General features: G+C 41.4%; 1 protein-coding gene across 3 annotated transcripts in view; it reads right to left on the reverse strand.

The window, feature by feature from the left end:
- Positions 1–8,020: 8,020 nt before the first annotated feature.
- SMC5 (structural maintenance of chromosomes 5) overlaps positions 8,021–15,972 on the reverse strand; it is a 53,999-nt gene continuing 46,047 nt past the window's right edge. For 2 of the 3 annotated variants that reach the window (XM_069777033.1, XM_069777032.1), the window contains 3 exons: positions 12,011–12,190; positions 11,823–11,918; positions 8,021–8,424 (listed from right to left, as the gene is read on the reverse strand). In XM_069777033.1, the coding sequence (XP_069633134.1) occupies positions 8,284–8,424; positions 11,823–11,918; positions 12,011–12,190 (417 nt within the window). In that variant the 3' untranslated portion in view covers positions 8,021–8,283. The remainder of the gene's footprint in view (positions 8,425–11,822; positions 11,919–12,010; positions 12,191–15,972) is intronic. The other variant, XM_069777034.1, reaches the window with a different exon arrangement.

Here is a 15,972-nt window from a genome sequence, read left to right on the forward strand (position 1 = left end):
GCCCACGGTTGAAAACTGATAGACATCCTTTTGCTTTTCATATCAAAAGCCATCAGTCTCGGTTTCGGTATTTTCTGTTGCCTCTTAGGCCATGTAATTCTGATCAAAGCAACACCTGGATGTCTGCACAGCTGAACACAAGGTACAAAGAAGTGGAGCTTGTAAACCACAGGACTAGGAGAAAGGATCACTGAGTAGATAAGGACAGCTTACCATCCCAAGATCCAAGGAAGCCCTATGGGAATTCAGAACGCATGGAGAAAGAAACGAAAAAGCACAGACAATATCAGAGCCCTCCTGACACTGTGCTAAAAAGGTGTATAGGAAAGTCTTGGGCTCTCCAGATGGTCTTTTCTTCCTCTTCTGGCTAATGGGCAGGGGCCAGAAAGACAGCAGCAGACATTTCAGGAGATGTAGGTGTAGGTTACATCAGAGGTCCCTGGAGAGACCTCATATAGTGCTTTGGGCCCTTCTGCTGTTAACCGTTGCTTCAGTGGCCTTGAATAATGTTTCCAAGTAGAAAAGACTTTTGAGAGCCTATGAAAAGCCATGCATAACTGCTCTGTCAAAAAACACAAGGCCAGGGAAAACCACAATTGTGTTATTAGTCTGTGCAGTGCTGGTGGTAAATCACTGCCTTTGTTTTATTGGATTACAGAAAGACAATCCAGCCCTTACCTAGAGGCTGAGCTACATTCACCTCTTATGTCCAATGAACCCTTTTTTTCAGGGATGTAATTTTTTAACTGAAACATTTCAACGGGGACAACCTTACTGTAAACTCCTTCAAACCAAAATAAAGGAAATTCTCCCAATATAACTCACTCCAATAATTTTTCATGAGCATACTGATTTCTGACATACTGAAGCACTGCATACACGCTGAAGGCTGTGCCACTTTAATTATACTGGCATCAAACCAGTATATTTTATACAGCAAAGTGTATTTTAAATACTACAAAAGTTCCGACCAAAAAAATCCTTCATGAACAGCAAAATTGGGCTCAGAAGCAGACAAAAAGTGGACCCAGGTTCCTCAGCCACTGGGCCCATGGCAAACTGCAACATCAGTGGCTTTTCACATGAACAGATCTTTCAGCATCGTTGCAGCAGTGCAGAGTGGTGCTGATACTGCTGGTGGTGTCTGAGAGCAAGTCCCTTTGCACTTCTTGTGCCATTCATCTGCTTTGGATTTAATCTGTGTTTGTAATTCTTCAAGAAACCAACAACAAAAAAACCCCAACCAACCAAAAAAACCTTTGTTGTCCATGAAAAAGCTATTACATGACCCAAACTGAGGTAAACCGGTGTTCGTGGATTGCAGTCAAAATCAAGCTGCGTAATGTTGACAGTCTACAGCTTTGGTTACAAACTGGAGAAGGGGGAATCAGAGTCTTTTGCCCTTGAAATTACATGATCCCTATTACCTTAAAGCATGTATTCACTTTGAGCCATCCATATTGCATGTCACCTGTGCCATTTTGTGCTCTCTGTTCTTTTCCAAGGCTCCTTAATACCTTCTGCCACCATCTTCTCAGTTATGAGCTGTTCCTTCCTCCTTGCCTCTAACAAAAAGAGCTTTGCCCACTATGGTGCATGGCTCCCTATCCCCATGAATTTTGTCATTCCTTTCCAGCTTACTTGCCATGTTCTCATCTCCGTGCTTCCCAAAGAGGTTTTCAGTCTGTGAGCAGATGCCTTGCTCTTCTATGAATACACACTGGGCCTATTTGCCAAGATTTCATGTAGCTCCAGGTGCAATAGTTGATACAAATAATTAGCAATACTAAACTCTAGCTAATGGCACGCATAATGTCATGTTTTGAGACTAACATACACTGTTGTGGGTTAACCCCAGGCAGCAGCTCAGCCCCAGACAGCCACTCACTCACTCTCCCCCAGTGGGATGGGTCAGAGAATCAGAAGGGTAAAACTGGGAAAACTCCTGGGTTGAGATAAAGACAGTTTAATAGCTAAAGCCATGTGCACAAGCAAGGCAAAACAAGGAATTTGTTCACTACTTCCCACCAGCAGGCAGGTGTTCAGGCATTTCTCCAGAAAAGCAGGGCTCCACCACACATAGCAGTTACTTGGGAAGACATAACTCCAAATGTCCTCCCCTTCCTCCTTCCTCCCCCAGCTTTTACTGCTGAGCATGATGTTATATGACATGGAATACCCCTTTGGTCAGTTGGGGTCAGCTGTGTCCCCTCCCAGCGGGTAGACTTCTTGTGCTGGTGGGCAGTGTGAGAAACAGCAAAGGACTTGATGCTGTGCAGGCACTGCTCAGCAATAGCTAAAGCATCTCCTATGTTACCTATGGTGTTCTGGCCACAACCCCAAAACATAGCCCCATACAAACTACTATGAAGAAAACTAACTCTATCCCAGCCAAAACCAGTACAACTGTCAAAAAACCATTGGCTTAGTGGGGGTAATAGATCAACAGGAGGACGACTGGACAACTGGGGAATTACTTTGAGAGCTACTAGGGAGCAAAAGAATAGTGGAGAAAAGCTGGTGGAATTTGGTGGAAAGCACAGAGATGGAACCACTGGCAGGGGACTGCACCACTGGGAAAGAGCTGAGCCACAGGAAAGGATGTCAGCAGGTAGGCTGCGACAGTGCTGGTTATCACCTCTTTCACCTTCTGCCTCTGCTGTTGCTACTTGCCGTTATTTTTCTGTGCTTTCCCTGCTGGCTTTCAACACTGCCACAGTGGTGCCTGAAAAGCTTTCAATGGCTAAACACATCTGGTTCCTGCACTCACCTCTCCTCTCCTTGTTTAACAGTTCAGCCTTGTCAATAGCTAAAGTTAGCACTGAAGTAAAATGAAGATTAGTAACTACTAAATCACCCCCTGCATACAAAACACTGCCTTTCATCCAGGCTGTCCTAATATGCAAAGGACAGCTGGATCACTGAGCCTCATAGAAGCGTGGCTTTTGGCAAGCCTAGTCTTTGAGTCCAATAGCAGAGAAACATTCCTGTTATTTTCAGACGTTCAGGCTGGGACAGGGGGAGGATTTTTCTTGGAGCGGAGGTGGATTTAATTCCCTTTCCCATCTCCTTCCTCTCCAAATTATGATGTACTGAATCCTGGTTTTATTCTTCATTAGCAAGGTACTGGGGGAAAAAAAATGCTTCTGTAACAAAAAGTTCTAGGAAAATTTATTTTGGACATTGTGTTTCAGTGAGTCAGAACTGAAGAGAGTAATTCTGGCTCAGAGTTATTTACAGTGAAGCTAGAGTGCCAAGGTTCCCCCGCGCTTCCTGCGATGTAGGTCTCCTGCCAGACACCTCCCATCAGATATCGTGCCAATCAAATCAGAAGAAACTACAGCGTACCTTTCAAGAAGCAGGCCAAATAAAGACAAGAGTGAGGACAGGGAAATGATGCGTGCAACATCAAAACACCTTCCATAAAATGACAATACATTTTGATGCAGAGTTACTAGGTATTGCTGAGCCAACATAGCCCTTCTGCTCAGTGTGGTGCTCCTTTCCCAGCACAGGTGGTGCTGAAGGTTGTGGGGTGCAGTGACAAGAGAAGGAATTATGCACTGTGTGGGACCATCCCTTACGCAACCCCTGGGGACAGCCTGTTCAGTTTATCTGAACACTAATTTAGGTGAACACTGAGCATCTTGAATTATGGACCTCCTTCTCACATCCTTCCCTCCCCCAGATAAACCCCACTATCCAAAGCCTAAGCATAGACAGCATAGACAGTATCAGACAACATGTTAATGTTATGCAAGTGTTTGTAAAATAGAATGACAGATTTCACATCTTACATATCTGCTCTAACTTTGCTTTCAAGAAGACACCATGGAATGGCACGGGAATTGGGCAAGGAGGATGAAAATTAAGGCTTATTACTAAGAGATGTTCAGAAAATTAAGCAGCCTTGCAGTGCAAGGGAACAAGCAGGAAACTGCAGGCTCATAGAAGAAACCCAAGTCAGTTTCCACAATCCATAGGAAACAGTGTTTGAATATCATCCAGAAGCTTCTAGAAAGGAAGCATCAGCCAGAGAACTTAGTAACAAGAGGGAGCATCTTGGCATGAACCATACACAAGAGCCTCTAGTAGTGTTTAAGTAAAATTTGCCATCAGGCCTGGAGCAGGTGCCTATCCTGGCCTCTAAAGAGCACCTACCACACTTTTCAGTAAGCATCCTACAGCCCAGACCAGCTCTGTGTGTTTCATCAACTCTCACTAATTCCAAAGCCTGGAGAATAGATGTTCCCAGTCAGCAACAGCCTTAACAGGACTCATTTATTTTATTTCTAATAAAAGTCCAAGCTTCATGTAAGCATGTTGAAAGCACTGTAGCTGTGCAAGTGTCCCTCATTCTAATTTGCTGCTTCATCCAGTTAAGCAATCACTCCTAGTTAACAATAACGTACATGCACCAGTGCTGTTTACAGTCACAAAATACAGTTAAAGGTGATTTATAAGGGCTTGTCAGTATTTGGTTTCTCAAGATCTTTTTATTTCTCACAGCAAGTCACAATTTCCATGCTGCTTCTCTCTGTCTCAATACATGAGCAGACACAGATGTTTGTCAAAACTGCAGATGGTGGTGGAACAGGATCTTTGCCATAGTCTTCAGCTGGTCTAAACAACAGGGAAAAGTACCTATTTTTGGAGAAAGCTTAATTTATACTTCAGCTGTCAGGACTATTTAGGGTCTTTCCACTTCTACATTTTTGAGAGGTCCTGCCTAGTCAGCAGGAAAAGTTGGATACTACATGTATATTTAACCTAAACACCCCCTTATCCCCCCTGCTCAAAGTTACAGTGAAATTCATTCCACGGGTTTTTATAGCCAGAATCCCCAAGGAGCTGAATAGAAGTAGCAAAGCATGAGGAACAGCAAGAAAGCTGGCAGCACGGAACAGGCCTATATGCGGGTAAGGAATGCTAAATAACACTGTAGCTACACTGAGCAACTTCGTGTGGATTTTCATGACTGAATACACTATCCAGTTCAAAAGACCTCCTTTTAAGCCAGAAGGTCTCAGTTTGTGGACAGGATGCACCTGTCACACAAATTAGCAGGTTACTAATGGGAACGGGTGTGGGAGGCACACAGTCATGTTGTATAGCCCATCTGCAAATAGCAATGGCTGCTTTTATATACCAAGTTTGTTTTATGGTTCCTTTTTTGAAGGCTTTAGCTAGCAGAGCTGCTGGATAGTGAGGCTCTGTAGATCAGAAACATGACAGTGGTACGGTTTTGCGGTTTTGCAGCTCATTACGCTGTCTGGGGTAAGTTAATATGAATGACAGTGTCATATTAAGATTGTAGCCAGACAGGTCGAAATCAGGACCTCTGGTCAATAGCTGACAGACCTCCAAGGAAAAAGCAAACACCCACAAGGCCATCATTCTCTTCACTTGTGCAGTGTGGCAGGCACATATCCAGAAGACATAATCTTTGAGATGGGATCTGAAGTGCCATCCTCTTGCAATAAGTCAGACTTACATTTCATACCTCAGCCTGAAACATGAGAAAGGAATTGAACTCTAGGAAGAAATCCCATGATGTTCTAAGATGACAGCATTAAGAATAGATAGCCAGTGTTGTCTAGCCATAGAAAAACTCAGTCCTGACACATGTTCATGTAAGTAGTTTCACTTACTTAGACACTGAACACAAACTGCACTTTTCATATCGTGATCCTCAGAGACTAAACAGAATGTTTCCATTCAATTAAAAAAAAATTAAGCATAAAGAACCCAAGTATTTTGAAGATCAAAGAACACATTTAAAACCCAGATCTTGCATAGCGTGGACAGATAAGCCTGAAGCCTCAATTAGTCGAGGATACTCTCCTGGCCCACTCAATCCTGGGACTACAGCCCAAGTTTCCACTTTCAGTTCTTCTGTCAAATATTTGCATATGGATGCTAATTCTCACAGAACTTATTCCAGGAACTCATTTCACAGTCAGACAGACCTCCATTGATCAACAGCGGCCTGCAATATAAGAATGTGTAGCTCTCTATTCCCTTAAACGCTCATCTATTCAAAACAAGAATTACAGTACTTAACTTCTAATACCCGAAACCTTTCAGATCCTAGCTTAATTCTGCAGTGGGTTATTTTATTTCTAACATTCTAACACAAAAAGCCTGACATTATCAATTCTATTGGCTAAGTTCATTGACAGGATGCTGCTAAGAAAAACTCCCACTCAAAATCAATTGGACACAAAATTTTCTGTAAAATTCTATTGAATTACACTCCTCCTGTGAAAACAAGGATACTTCGTAATTTCAGATGGTGTCCTGGGACTCAATCACTTTTACATACATTTTACATACCAATCAGTTTCCATTTCTTTACAAATCATACTCTTCACAATTCAGTATTAATTTTTTTTATAGTTAACTAAATAACTGGTGCTTAATTTTAGGTATTCAGCATTCTGTTGAGAACATCCACTTTCAAATGCTTAACAGTTATGGCCAAAATCCCACCAATGAATTTTATGGCTATCTGTTGAAAATCCACTGCGTATACAATCACTCCAATGCAGCTGAACCCTTGTAAAAAGCTGTCATGACCCGGGCTGGACAGACCAGGGAGTCGTGTTAAATTTGGAATTCCCTCGGGCTAAATTAAGGTGAAACGACACCAAACGATGAGTTAAACGTTTTATTCGTGGCAGAAGCAACCTGAACTTGTGAGGCCTTAACACTAGGTGTGCCGGTTTCTCACAACAGGAACTGGCACGGAACTGCCTCAGTAACCTGCGGTAACCATACACATCAGTTCAGGGAAGACAATAAGGAGATCCCTCCCTGCTGGGTCACAAGGTTCAGAGCAGACCCCCTTGCTTTCTAGACTCCTTCTCAGAGAGGAGCCCAGGGGTGGCTGGATCCGCTCCTACTCCCAGGCTTGGTCAGCTGTTTTATGTCTTAAGGGGGTCTGGGGGTTACGGAAAAGGAAAGAGAAAGGGAGGACAGGGACAAAATGGAAGAGAAAAGAGAAAGATTTCACCGGCCCTGGGTCCAGCGTTGGTCCCACCAGCCGAGGGGTTCCGGGTCCCGTTCTGGAGTGCACGGAGCTGGGGCTTCAGTTTGTGTCCTTTTATCATCTCCTAGCCCCTACTTCGGGTGGACAATCGAACTCATTAGGCTAATTAGGTGTCATGCATGGTTTGTGAGCCTTTGGGCTTGGGGGTCGATTGGGGGGTAACTTCCCCTTCCCTGCAGACCTGAGCTGCCCTGCCCAGCATGTCAGAACAGGGCGCTGTGCACCTTCCGGCGAGACCTCCCCCTCCTGCTGCTGACGTCCAGTGCTGACGGGCTTCTTTTCACCTGTGGTTCCTTGCTGTGCAGGGTTCGTTATTATGCAGAGTTCTTCTCAAGCAGAACTTGCCCCACCACAATGTTTGAGACATTAACTCTTTCACAAAAGCCTCCTGATTTTAACTTACATGTGAAATCAGCAGGACTATTTATCACCAAAAAGTTTCACTTGAAAAAAAAACCAACAGGAAGTTATATATTGCTTAGTTTTACTTCTGCAAGCTAACTAGCTCATTGTTTCAAAAAAACCTGGCTCTTTGTCAGTCTCCTTGCTGAGAGAGACTTGCTAGAAAAATAAAGACCTTATCCTTCCAGGAATACAGAATGGAACATTAGCTCAAAAATAATAAATAACAATAATAAAGTATATTACTCTAACAATAACATATTCTTTATATTAACTTCAGGTATATTTTCACAAAAAAACCAAAAAAACCCAAGCACAGCTACTTACAAACCATTCCCTTCCTACACATCATCTTCTTCATTCATTCTGAAAGTTTCCATTTCAATAGGAAAAGTTTGGAGAACATGCATAACTGTGTTAGGGGAACACTATTTACCAAAAGCAAATTCCAATTTTTGGAAAAACAAACACAAACAAACCAACATCCCCCTGACACAGAATTAGTCCAATATAACCTAGAAGCATTAACTGTACTTCTGATGCTACATTACTGACAAAACAGCAAAATACAAGAAAATTCCATTTTATTTAGAACTACTACTGAGAAAAAGTAGGCTCTTTGGTGAAAGAGGCCACTTTGAAACATCTGAAACAAAATAATGTGCTTCAAATCTGTTACACTTTTATACCTTTTAAGAATCAAAGTTCTTAATTATCAATTTTTTGCAGGTTCTCATCCTTCACAATTTTTGAAGTCTTGAAAGCCAGATGTTCCAAAAAGTTCTAGAAAAACATTATATATTTTTTATATATATAAATGTATGTATGTATCACTGTTCATCCATCCTTCCAAGTCGCCGCCGCCGCCTACAGAAAGACTTTAAGTTCCATTTGTTTGCCTCCAACATAAAGGGTCCATTGTAGACAAACAACACCGTCATCTTGTCATTGTAAGTGAGATTCTGCAGGAGCTGGTGAAAAACACAAAAACCAAAGTCAAAATAGCTAGAAGACATGTTCCTCATTATCTAAAAATGGTGAAGGAGGTCTGCATAAAGCCTTAGATCTCAAAAGGTTAATATAGCAGGATTATAACCTTTCTGACAGATGATGCATATTTATTCCTAGAAATTCCCCAAAGAGACTCCTCATTCTTCAGGCAATTTCCATGCTTCACTATTCCTACTACAAGAAAATGTTCATATCTAATCTGTACCTTCTTGCTGCAAATGAGGTCATTACTCTTTTGCCATATCCACAATGGGCAGGGACTATTGGTTATTTTTCTTTTTTGCCAGGGCAGGGCAGGAGGTGGAGTTAACGTGGGCACAATTATTACATCTCTATTCAACCTCGTGCTTCTCTGAACTAAGCAATTTCCATTAGCGGAAACTCAAAACTGTCAAAACTTCTTAAAAGTTGCACTGCTGTCTTCTGGAATAACTCCAGCCACTGTACTACTTTTCCAAAGTGTAACAGCCAAAACCAGACACTTACCATAGTCCAAATCTTATCAGGCGCAAGCCCAGCAGACATGTCATGGAAGCTGTAGGGTTATCTGCAGTGCTCAGGATGACTTTTAGCAATTTACTTGCAACTGACATTCAACTTGTCACCCACCGTAAGTTCTCTCTCCCCAGTCATTTAGGCATTTATGCCTTTGACCAGATGCTGCTGTTGATTTTTCACACTTAAATACCAAGTCCTATGCTTGTTCTGTGCTGAAATGCATCCTGTTTTCAAATAAAGTTACCTAATCTAAGATTGTTTTGAATTCTAATCTTGCTCTACAGCAAAGAAGCATTCACTCCCAATATGGTGATTATTTGCATGTTTAATTGTCCTGGTTTCAGCTGGGATGTAGTTAGCTGTCTTCCTAGTAGCTGGTACAGTGCTATGTTTTGAGTTCAGTATGTGAAGAATGTTGATAACACTGATGTTTTCAGTTGTTGCTCAGTAGTGTTTAGACTACAGTCAAGGATTTTTCAGCTTCTCATGCCCAGCCAGGGCACCTGACCCAAACTGGCCAACAGTGTATTCCATACCATGTGACGTCCCATCTAGTTTAGGAACTGGGAAGTGGCGGGGGCAGGGTTTTCGCCGCTTGGGGACTGGCTGGGTGTCGGTCGGCGGGTGGTGAGCGATTGCCCTGTGCATCATTTGTACATTTCAATCCTTTTATTACTACTGTTGTCATTTTATTAGTGTTATCATTATCATTATTAGTCTCTTCTTTTCTGTTCTATTAAATCGTTCTTATCTCAACCCAGGAGTTTTACTTCTTTTCCTGATTTTCTCCCCCATCCCACTAGATGGGGGGGGAGTGAGTGAGCGGCTGCGTGGTGCTTAGTTGCTGGCTGGGGTTAAACCACGACATTAATAAATATAATCTGTTTCAGCATAGATTAATATTGAAAATACTGATTTTTCAAACCCAAGACTCATCTACTCATTCTGACAGTGAATCACAACTATTCAGAATACAATTTTCCTAATCAACTCTACTGCATATTAATCTATATCCCTTCCCCTCTGTAGCTCGCTTAAAAATACAGCTGGGAAAAGTGTCAACATACTGAAAAAAACCCATGGTAACAGTTTTTCCTGTATCCACTGGATACATACACAGAACTTAGCTTAGTATGACAATTTGTCATACTGTCTAGTATGTGATTACATACTTGCTTTCTAGTAAGTGATGACATATAGCGTAGGCTCAAGAACTGCAGGTGAGCCGCTGGCACAGCTGAGTCTGGCTCTCTCCTCAGCCTGCTCTGTACTGCCTTTTAATTACCCTCTGATGCAGCCCACTCAAACTATCTCATTGGCTAAAACCTTTACATGAAGTGCTACCTCAATAAATGTTCTTTGTGGTAGGCCATTACAACTTCACTGTGTCAACTGTGGTGACCACCTACTTGCAGTTGAGCAGGGAGTAGGGGAGAGAGAGGGAAGAAGAAATACCTTCAGCCACCTCTTCGTAATGCCATCTCTCACTGCTGAAAGTGGTGCGACACATTCCTTCATCTTCCTCTTACCATAATGTTAAATGGAGGGTTTTTTTTTTAAGCCTCTGAAATGTCTTACTTCTGCTGTCTCATTTTTACTCTGATTTTTCTGGTTAGCTCTGCACGTTCAATTTTCTGCCTTCTCTATTCTTAGTATTTGACAATGAGCTCAACTTCTAAAACAGACTCTGAATCCTAGACTATCATCTTCTTCAGTTCTTCATATGTGGGAAGTACTACAGTTAGTAGAGCTACCTCTATCCTTTCAACATCCAAACCACTCTCCTGTTTCTTGAAGTAGGAGAGAGCACAGAAAAGCAGATCCAATGAGAGAAGGTGGAAGAAGACAGAAGGGGACAGATAACACACAGAACAAAAACGAAGTAATGTGGACAGGAAATGACCAAACTGTGTGGAGGTAAGTAGACTGCAAGATCAGAAGGAACAACATGCATCACTGTCCTCCTATTTTCAGCCAGGTAAACGCTGTAGGTGACTTTTCTCAGGTCCTTCAACTGCTATTTGCAGGAAAGAGTAGCACGCACCAGCCAGATTTTCTAAAATACAGTGAAGTATGGGATGCAGGAGAACTGGTATCTTAATAAAATGCGTACAGCCCGTTACTGAATGCTTGCCTTCTCGGTCTACAAGTAACCTTTCCTGGTTCAACGTGTCTTGGATCAAGTTGAACATAACATTAGTCTGTGTTAAAGGCGCAGGTGAACAGCCACCCTACTTACTAGTCCTTTCAAGCCACAGCATCACATCACCATGTCACTTAGTAAGTCAGTTATAATTTTTTTTATTTTAACAGAAAAGCACAATTAAGCACTGGTCATTCTTCACTGAAAAGCCCTCTTCAAGACATTCTCCATGGAGCATAGCACTGACCTTTCCTGAGCTTCTAAGTCTCAGACTATTACTTGAATACTTTTCCCCCATTAATATGGGACTCCTCTAGTTCTTTTGACATCAGCAGCACTAGCCTGTTCCAGTATCATTATCTGACTTGTTTGGAAGCTGGTCTCTGCTACAATCCCAATTCTGTGTGAGCTAGAGGTATTACATTTGACAGGTTTGTTACATGGTACCCCTATCCACTGGTAATTAACTTGTGATACTTCCACAGGGGCCACAATTCCAGAATATGTCTAGGAAAAGATGAGCCTTGGTGTAAGTTGTCTGAATTCCTGACAGGACTGTCCTTAAAATGGACAAATTCTCTCACAGTAATATTAAGTATAATTATTTAAGTTCTTAGGTAAACCAGAGATAAGTTGTACAGTGTATACAGGATTATTATCACACAAAACTCAACTCTCCTACACATTAAACTTTCAATTTTATTTTATGCCACATACCTTTGGTGTAATAAAGAAGTACTGAGATGTGCTTTCTTTACAAGCAGTTTTCACAACCATTTCAAAAACTCTTCTCTCATTCATTGGATCCATTCCCTAAAAGAAAAAAGAAAAAAAAGTATGTTATCTCCACTATGTCACAAGCATCTATATAGTAAGAGGTTATATACTGCACTATTGATCCTCACCTGATTTATTTCATCTACAACCCTGAAAGGACATCTGTTGAGTTCCTGTAGAGCCATCAGGTACAACATAGTGGAAACACTTTTCTCACCTCCACTCTGATGATAAGGAGTCAATTCATGAAGTTCAGTGCTACGGTGGAATTTGACTCTAATGCGAATCCCGTACTTATCGTACTCCTCCTATAAAAGCCAGTATCTGTTAAATTCAGTTTCTCTGTACTACAGCTTATTTGATAATGACATGCAAATTAAAGGAAAATTATGTCAAGTGTTCTACAGGGGTCTACAAACTACTCAGGTTCAACTTAAGATATTAATTCAGTTTCATATATTTTCCTTAACTCTGATCTATTCTTGTTAGATGGGAGAATTTTCAGTACCACTCCCTCCCCACGACAATGACTTGTTAATTTCTGAATCCCTGGTAAGAAAGACTTCATACATATCAAGAACACTGACAAGAAAAAAAGTTCTTGGCTAGGAAAAGGAGGAAGCAGTGTCCCTATAAATTCCATTCATCGGAAAAAATGCATTATAGTACAGGATGCCATCAACTTGAACAGTGGGGTGATAGGGTGTGTGTGTGTGTAGGTTAAGACCTCATCTGAACCTCTTCAAGCGCAAGCAGTCTAATAAAATCCTTCACTTTTCCTCCACTAGCAGACTGACATACAAAACCCCTACAAAATCCAAGACAACAATTTGCCTTTCATAGTCAGGAAAACCACACATGACAATTCCAACCCTGGCCTTTTCTTTAACAGAAAACTGACACTTGTCAGAAGTCTGAGTCAATGATGTATAGGTGTGGGAACAACAGACGTGGTTCAAAAGAAGGCCCATGCAAAGAAATACATTCATGATTCGCAGAAAAAAAGAAATCTTTGGAGTACTTGCTAGTATTTCTGAAGTTCAGGTAAACTCAGTGCAGGGATGGGAATGGAATCCCCAGTGCAGAAAGCCCATGCTGATTGCTTACTGTTTGATCTACATAAAACACAATCTTTATATGCACCTAACAAGTTAATGAGAGCTACAGGGAAGATTCAAAAGTTTAAGGAATCCGAGTTCCAAGAGGTCTATCCATATTCACTGTGGAAGCATAAATCCTGTACTTGGAGGTCATCGACTCATGTTCTTCTGATAACACAACTGTAATGCTTAGGGTAAAAGAAAGGAGTGGAGGTGATTCCTGATGGTTACTCACAGAATACTTCTAGATTTAGAAAGGACAGTTGTGGCAAAGAGACAATGAGAAGCCCATCCCATAGAAGCTGGCACATGCCAGTTTGGTTCAGATTGCCACATACCACAGTCATCAAAAAGCATATGAACCTGGGTGACCTGTCAGAACCGAGTCCCATTGGAGGCTGGCTTTTATGAAGAACAAGGTCTAAAAGCCACCATGAAGTAAATAAGCCATACCATCTTAAAGTCCTAAAACTGCCTTAAGGAACTGCAAGTCTGGAGGAATAATTTTCAGCTTCTTTGCTACCTTCAGGTCTTGCTTTGGGAAGAGTGATGTACATACCAAATAGCATCTAACATTGGAGAGGATCTATCAAATCCTCTCAATTCAGCTAATGTGCTAAATCAGAAGACCAAGCCATCTTTTGGTGTTCCTGGTGTTTTACTACACCTGCAGGCAGACAAACATCCTCAGGACTGGAAAGTGTAAGGTCTTACACTGGTATTTACTTTCACGTACTACAAACCTCTGGTGCTTCTGGTGTACCAGTATTACAGAAACATGAACTGTGAAACCTTGAGGATGAGGCAAATGCATACACACTTTAGGAGAGAATGAAGGTGACCTGACGTAGTTATAAACTCACATTTGTAAAGTGCCAACTTTTTCCAATTTTGATGACAGATCACCATTCTTCACCCTCGATGTTTTCCCTGCTGGCAACAGGCTGGCACTTTCAAAGATAAACTGAAGACCTGCCTCGAGAAGGAGTGTTATATGACCATGACGGACACACCAGAACAAAGCAATGCTTAATGCAACTAAAAACATTTGCAAGCTGATTTTGGTTACCATTTCATTCTCCCCCACTATGGAAGAAATTTCTTCTTTGGCATTTAATGCAGCTTATCAGAAGAATAATTAGCTTCTTGGATTTGCAGATTGTAGTTTGATAGCCATGCCTCAATCAGGAACCTAAGAAGGAAAATCATGGGGCATGCTTTCAAAACAAATGAATGTTCCTGCACTGACCTTTCTGGAAGTGGTATTTTGCTAAGGGGAGCTAATAAGACATTATTCTAATCAGTGAAGATAACAGCACCATAGCTTAGATGAACTTTCTCCATTTTAGTAGGATTTGGTACTTGATTGTCAGGATCAATCTCAACACACCCACTACTGTGGTTGCTTATGACCAGGAACACTTAGTATAGCAGAGTGAAAAAAATATCCTTAAGTTCACAATTTAGTTCCTGTTTCTCCTCTAACAGATACTTGCAGAGCTTTTACTATACTCTTTGGAAAGGGATGGAGCTGTGGGACATCAAGAACACAACGACTTCATGTAAGGAGAAATAAACAGGACCTAAGGCCTCTAAGCCCACTGTACTTTCAGATGCACTGGCACAAACTGAAACTAGGCTTGGAGAAATGTACAAGCTACACGCTGGCAAAACCTCCAGTAAAAAAGACCCACCCTCCAGCACAGCCACAACGGCATCAGAAGTCAGGCCTTTGTTGCCAGACTACTGCGAATGCCAGTTCATGTAACTGACAGATATTCCAGGACCTGTCAAGAATGATGCTCAAAACTGCCTGTAGGGAATCGAGGAAGGCGAGGGTTATTACTACTAGCACTCTGAATTCTGGTTACCAAGTGCTACCAAGGAAAGTTAGAACATTCACCAAAGTTTCTGCTAGGATGTCAAGGAAGAACCTAGTGAAGTGTTTCACACAGTAGGTACTATCACCAAGGACATCATCAGATCTCAAGGTTCCTGCAGGGCAGGCTAACAGAGGCTTGAACTTCACTGTCACAGGAATATTTCTAACAAAGATAATTCTGCCTCAAGTGTCTCTCTTTTGACAGTTGCAGGTCAGGGCAAAATAGTCTCCTGCAGAGAAGAAGGGTAAGGAATCCAAGCTCTAGAACAGATCATTCACCTCTCTATTACAGGCATTGATCGCTTGACGAGAAAGTTTTAGTCATTGGCTCAGTACCACTAGCTAATCTCTTAAACTATTTGTGACATCTTTGCAAGAGAAAAGACCTTCCAAAGAACATATTCAGAAAGACAGTTCAGACTCCCTTTGCTTTTTAATTGCTTTACTGTTTTTTCTGTATACTCTCTCCCAACTTACTTTTACCTAAAAGATAGCACTTGTGTAATATAGATCTGATCCTGTAGGGAGCTATCAAAAGAACTGAAAAGTCCATGTTTTAATGTCCTAGTGTTTTATAATACTAGTTTCTATGCAAACATTTTAATGCAGTTCATGTAAAGAGCCTTGTCAGTCACTATTCTGCCTCTGATAATAACTACCGCTTCAAATACTTTAAGAAAAGCTGCTTGAGTAATTTACAACAGCAAAAAAATGTTTGAAGTGTCAACTTCCACTATTATGGAGTCTATGCATTACATATGAGAGTCTTAAAATCATCATGACAGAGATCAATTTAAAACAAAATACCTAATTTCTCTTCAGCCCACTGCACTGAGTATTTCTCCCCAAGGTACTATTGATGCTTTAAATTCTTCATCAGAGGTAAAACCTGCCTATAAATGTTACTGGAGGCATAACAGGCTGGGCCAGATGATTGCTACTTCCAAAACAGACAAAATGCCAGCAGACTTGAGTAGCAACTACATGTAGAACCAACTCAATACAACACAATAACAGTAGATTCAGATTTATCATCTAAATGATAACAGAATAGCACAAATTAGCTAAAAACGGAGAATTAAATCACTAACTTTATAAATCTGAGTTA

The sequence above is a fragment of the Haliaeetus albicilla genome, chromosome Z (genome assembly GCF_947461875.1).
Source record: "Haliaeetus albicilla chromosome Z, bHalAlb1.1, whole genome shotgun sequence".
Taxonomy (NCBI): Eukaryota; Metazoa; Chordata; class Aves; order Accipitriformes; family Accipitridae; genus Haliaeetus; species Haliaeetus albicilla.